Source organism: Cicer arietinum, chromosome 3 (genome assembly GCF_000331145.2).
Source record: "Cicer arietinum cultivar CDC Frontier isolate Library 1 chromosome 3, Cicar.CDCFrontier_v2.0, whole genome shotgun sequence".
Taxonomy (NCBI): Eukaryota; Viridiplantae; Streptophyta; class Magnoliopsida; order Fabales; family Fabaceae; genus Cicer; species Cicer arietinum.
Window position 1 is genome coordinate 19,601,791 of NC_021162.2, and position 6,031 is coordinate 19,607,821.

General features: G+C 33.5%; 1 protein-coding gene across 1 annotated transcript; it reads left to right on the forward strand.

Annotated features, from left to right (window-relative positions):
• Nucleotides 1-2,021: 2,021 nt before the first annotated feature.
• On the forward strand, nucleotides 2,022-3,339 carry LOC101498695 (nucleobase-ascorbate transporter 2-like). The gene is made up of 5 exons (XM_004492065.4): nucleotides 2,022-2,159; nucleotides 2,273-2,348; nucleotides 2,458-2,517; nucleotides 2,924-3,108; nucleotides 3,216-3,339. Exons 2-5 carry the CDS (start codon nucleotides 2,292-2,294, stop codon nucleotides 3,322-3,324), a joined length of 411 nt encoding a protein of 136 aa, XP_004492122.1. The 5' UTR covers nucleotides 2,022-2,159; nucleotides 2,273-2,291; the 3' UTR covers nucleotides 3,325-3,339.
• Nucleotides 3,340-6,031: the final 2,692 nt, after the last annotated feature.

Sequence of the window (6,031 nt, forward strand, 5' to 3'; positions counted from 1 at the left end):
TATCTTCAAACCAAAAGTATGTGAAATCAGAAAAACTAAAACTGGAGAAATTCTTTTTTTTTTTTTTCGAAATAGAAAGAAAAATTTATATGTCTTATATCTTGACGAACTACTTGATGAATCATGTTTTATGCCAATCAATAAAGATGAATAGATATGTCATAAGAGGGCTGAACATAGAAGTATGAAAACAATTTCAAAAATCTCAAAACTGGATCTTGTTAGAGGATTGCCCAAATTTAGTTTTGATAGAGATAAAATGTGTGAAGCTTGTGCAAAAGGTAAACAAGTCAAGAGCAGTTTTCATTCAAAAGATTTTGTAACTACAAATAGAACTCTTGAATTGCTTCACATGGATCTCTTTGGGCCAATCAAAACAACAAGTTTAGGAGGAATGAAATATTGTTTTAATACTGTTGACGATTTCTCAAGATGCACTTAGGGTATTATTTAAATAAATAAATAAAGATGATGCATTTAAAACCTTTTGTAAAAAGGTACAAAATGAAAAAGAATCCAACATCATTTTTGTAAGAAGTGATCATGGAGGAGAATTCATAATTGTCTCTTTTAAAACCTTCTTTGATGAACTTGACATTTCTCATAATCTATCATGTGCAAGAACTCCACAACAAAATAGAGTTGTTGAACGAAAAAATAGAACATTACAAGAAATGGCAAGAACAGTCTTGGAAGAAACTAATGTTGAAAGATATTTCTGGGCTGAAGCTGCTAACACTTCTTGTTACATTTTAAACCGTGTATCCATAAGAACAATCATCAACAAAATCTCATATGAAATCTGGAAAAACAGAAAATTAAACATTTCTTATTTTCACATTTTTGGATGTTATTGTTCGATTTTGAACAACAAATATGTTCTTGGAAAATTTGATGCAAAATCAGATAAAACAATCTTCTTAGATTATGCAACCGAGTTTAAAGGCTATAGAGTGTTTAATCTAAAAACTAAAGTTATAGAAATAAGTATGCATATACACTACTAGAAAATTGCATTTTAGCTGCCATTATTAGCGTCGCCCCCGACTCCGACACTACTCAGCGTCAGTTTAGCGTCGGCCTGGCCGACGCTAAGACACTAAATTTCATTTTCCAATTTTATTGCCTATTAGCGTCGGTGTGGCCGACGCTACGCAAAATAAAACAAACGCTAGATTATCAATTTAATTTTATAATTTTTATTTTACTAAGTAGCGTCGGATAGGCCGACGCTACGGCATTTTTAAAATTTTTAATATTATTTATAAAATCATTTCGTAAAATTAAAATGTTTGGTTTTTCCTAAAAGCACGATTTCTCTCTGAATCCCTAAGTTTTCATTTCTTCTCTAAATCCCTAAGTGTTGAACCCTTCCCTCACACTTGAACCCTTCTCTCACACTTGAATCCATCACCGAATCTGATTCCTAAATCCCTAAGTGTCGAACCCTTCCCTCACACTTGAACCCTTCTCTCACACTTGAATCCATCACCAAATCCCTAAATGCAGTGAGTATCGCTGAATCCATCATCGAATCCATCATCGAATCCATCACTTTCAGAGTCGGTCACCGTCCCCCTCTCGAACTCCGACACCGTCGCCGTCCAGTGTCCCCGTCGCGCTGTCATCTGTGGTCGATTCTCAAGGTAAGTGTCGTTGTCTCACTCTTAGTTGTGTATTCTTGTTTAGGTTTTAATTTGGTTTGTCTCACTCTTCTGTTAGACTGTTTTCATTCATTTCCTGGTTTGTTTGATTTCATTTCCTGGTTTGTTTAAAAAATATGTGCTTCCCTTGGTTTGTTTGATAGAGGACCCACATTTGGTTAGTACATTTCTGTAATCTCTCTTTCATATAATTGTTTGTACTACTGATTCGAATTAAGTTGCAAATTTCACATTCATATTTTCTTTAACTGATATGAACATGTTTCAATTACACATATTATAATGAACAACTATAGAATAAATGTGGAAGATAAATAAAGCATACAAATTATATTGAATTTTTTATATCTATAAACCATAGTTGAAACTAATGTCTTTTCCATATATCTCCAGAGATTTCTTAGCACCATGAGAGCAGTCCAAGGTGCACTAATTGTAGCATCGAGTATACAAATTATTTTTGGGATTTAGTCAAATTTGGGCTATTTGTTCTAGGTAAGCCTTATATTTATGTGAAATGAATATATACTTTTGTAAGTCATAGAGTGAAGATTAAATTCATATAGTATCAAATACCAAATAATTTATGTCCTTTTCCTTTAATGCAGATTCTTCAGTCCACTTGGAATGGTTCCAGTAATTACATTAGTTGGTTTTGGATTATTTGACAGAGGTTTCCCTCTGGTAAAGTTCAACACTGAAATCACGTGACTAGTACTAGTATTCAGAATATCTAATTTTATTATATTTTTTGGTTCACATTGTTCAACATTGTTGTTCTGTACTTTCTTAGGTTGGGACTTGTGTTGAAATTGGAATTCCCATGCTGATCTTGTTCATAGTCTTCTCCCAGGTACAAGTCAAATTAGTGGATACAAAATCTCATGTTTAAATTAGCTTGTGAATGTGGAAAATTTAAAGGTGGTGAAATCTAGGGAAAAATGCATATACTAGCTATGGCATTCCTAAGCTTAATGATTTTGAAAGGATAGGGTCTGTTTACTTTCTAACGACATTTGCAATTTTTATTTTGTATGTAGTTCTCTGAAATGACATTTGATTATAAAATTTTCTTTTTAATTGTAATAGAAATAAGATAGTAGCTAATCACACTGAAAATAATGTTTTAAAATTTTTCTGAATTTAAAAAATATTCAATTGCATAGGTTTGGTATCAATGACCTGTTTCTATTCAATTTTGTTACACTTTCAAAGGTTTGAATCAATGACCTTACTGTATTATGATATGTTGTATGCAGTACTTGAAAAAATTTCAGACAAGACAAGTACCAATACTAGAGAGATTTGCTCTACTCATAACAACAACAGTGATATGGGCATATGCACATCTATTAACAGCAAGTGGAGCATACAAACATCGACCGGATTTAACGCAAAATAGTTGTAGGACAGACAGGGCTAATCTCATTTCTTCTGCTCCTTGGTTTGTACCAATAACGTCTTTTGTGGTTGAACATTTTCATATTATTATGTATTTCGATGTAGCAAGGAAAATGTTGAGCTATTGGCACTGACAACATGTTTCTGCAGGATAAAGATTCCATACCCTCTTGAGTGGGGTGCTCCTACATATCCTCTTCTACACATTTCCATTGCTGCCTTTCATTATTACATTGCTGCCTTATTCAATTGCTCCTGAGTTATTAATGGAACAAATCAGAAAATTCTGCTTATGCTAATGAAATCAAAAAATTGTGCTCTAACTAAAAGAAGTTTAGTATTCCGTAAAAAAAAGAAGATGTTAGTATTAACTTTTAGTCACCACATGTGGACATATGTGCCGATGTAATAGTGGGGCAAGTTTCTATGATGTTTGAAATTTGGTTCTAGAGTACGAGATGATTACGTAGATGTCTGCGTTTTTCTGCGATTACTTAGACATGATTTGTGGTTCATTTTTCTGCGTTTTTCTGCATTTCTGGTTCATTTTTCTGCTTGGTTATGTAAATTGTTGCTTTCTAACTATCCCAAATGCATTGATGCAGAACCTGGTCCCCTGTATCCTGGTGAATTTCGATAAACAACAAATCGTAGTTTGGAGGGAAAGGATTATAAGCACTTGAAAGGTATGAATGTTGTTAATTTAATTATACTTTATTATTAATATGGATGTTGTTGAGTTTGTTTGTTGGTGTACATGCTGAATTTGGAAAACCTCGCCGAACCCTATTAAGCAGTCTCAAATGAGCAACATTATGCTTTAATAATGTGATAATAAAATATGTTTAGGTCAAATTAGCAAAACATTTAAAATGAAACAACTTTTCATACTATTTTTGTCTTATATGTTTGACAAATTTTGGCAAGAGAAAGCCACGTTAAAGACAATGACTTGTCCCTGTTTTTTCTGGAAACAAGAACAGAGCACAAAGAAGGGCAGAAACATAGTAGCTAGCAGAAACAGAGAACCAAGTATTGGCTCAACTCAAATAATAAGTAGAGATAATTAAAATGAGAGGTATGTCCAATGCCAACATGCTTGAAAGTGTATCTCCAGTGCCAACATGCTTGCCCGATAACTATTACCAAGCAACACAATTGGTTTCAAAGTTAGGGTTGAAGGATGTATGCTATATTACAAGGATGATAACAAGTTATTTGAGTGCAAAGTTTGTCATAGTTATGCTTACTTTTTGTAGTAATTGGTTGACAATTATGTATTAGATAACTTTATTAAAGTTGTTATTCGATACTATTTGTTATTTTGTAGTTTCAGAACACAATATTTTGTTGTGTTATTTAATACTCTGTGCGTTTGTTATAATGTCAATGAATGATTTTTAATGTTTATTAGCAATCAATTATATTATTAAAAAAAATGAAATTTAGCAAAGCAGGGCTATAAAATTAAAAATAATAAATTAAATAATGTTGAACGTAGCGTCGGCCACTCCGACGCTAGTATATAAATTCAGTTGACTTTATTTTGACTTTAGCGTCGGCCATCCGACGCAAAGGATCCCCCAGCCGACGTGGCAACTCACTTCTTTAGCGTCGGATGTTTCAAATTTACACATAGCGTAGGCTTTAGCGTCGGCCCAACCGACGCTTATATAGCGTCAGATGGTATTTGTCTGACGCTAACGATTAGCTTCGACCGTTTTAGCTTAGGCCCGACTCTGACGCTAAATCGTTGTTAGCGTCGGCTTTTGCTCTGTTAGCGTCAGTTTTTGGCCGACGCTAAATCCTGTTTTTCTAGTAGTGATATTACTTGATGAGTTTGATGATCTGGATATGAGTAAAAAGGATGAGGAAGCAGAAATTCAAACTAGTCTGCAACAATAGAACAATATGTAGGAAACAGAGATTAATAAACAATCTCCTTTTCATTCTCCACCAAAAAGGTGGAGAACAATTGAAAATCATCCTCAAACACAAATCATTGGAGACACAGCTGATAGGATTCGAACAAGAAAATCATTCAAGAATAAAGAAAACAACATGACAATGATATCTCAAATTGAACCAATATCAATTAAAGAAGCCATAGTTGATCAATCTTGGATTGAGGCCATGAAGGAAGAACTGCTGTAGTTTGAGAAAAAAGAAGTCTGAACCTTGGTACCTGATCCACTAGATCAAACAATCATTGGTACACGATGGGTTTCCAGAAATAAATTAGATGAAGAAGGTAAGATTATAAGAAACAAAGCAAGACTAGTTGCTCAAGGCTATAACCAACAAGAATGTATAGATTACAATGAAACCTTTTCTTCAGTTGCAAGGTTAGAAGTGAAGTAACAATGTCGATTTACAAGAAAGGGGGTTTGAATTGTAAATATGTCTTTTTTTAAAATTCCTGTTAAAACTTAAGAAAGTAACTCAAGATTGATCTTGGTTGTGAAAACAGAAAAACGGAGAACGTTCTTGGTTTTAGAAGTAAAACGGAGAACGTTCCTTGATTAGTTGAAAACAGAAAATCAGTTTATGTTTTACTTAATTCAGTATGATAAATAGAGAGATAGGATAGAGAATACCACACAAGGATTTTATCCTGGTTCACCCAACGTGGGTTACGTCCAGTCCTCACACCGTGAGATTTTCCACTAAGTGTAAAAGAGCTTTCTTGAACTTACAACACCTAGTCTTAGATCAACTTTGATCTATTTCAACCTCTAATGCTTTCTGCCTAGAAAGCAATACCAGCACCTATCTAACCTTGATAGGAAGTAATCTTAAAACAAACTATAAAGAAACTCTTATAGTTTGAGTTTTTACAATTTGATTGTTTTGACAGAATCTGAAATTTCTCAACTCTTGTTTGAGAATTGATTCTTTACAAAGGATCTAATGATAATTGCGCAAACTATTTGATAAGTAAAAACCAGCAACTGTTTCGCAGAAAT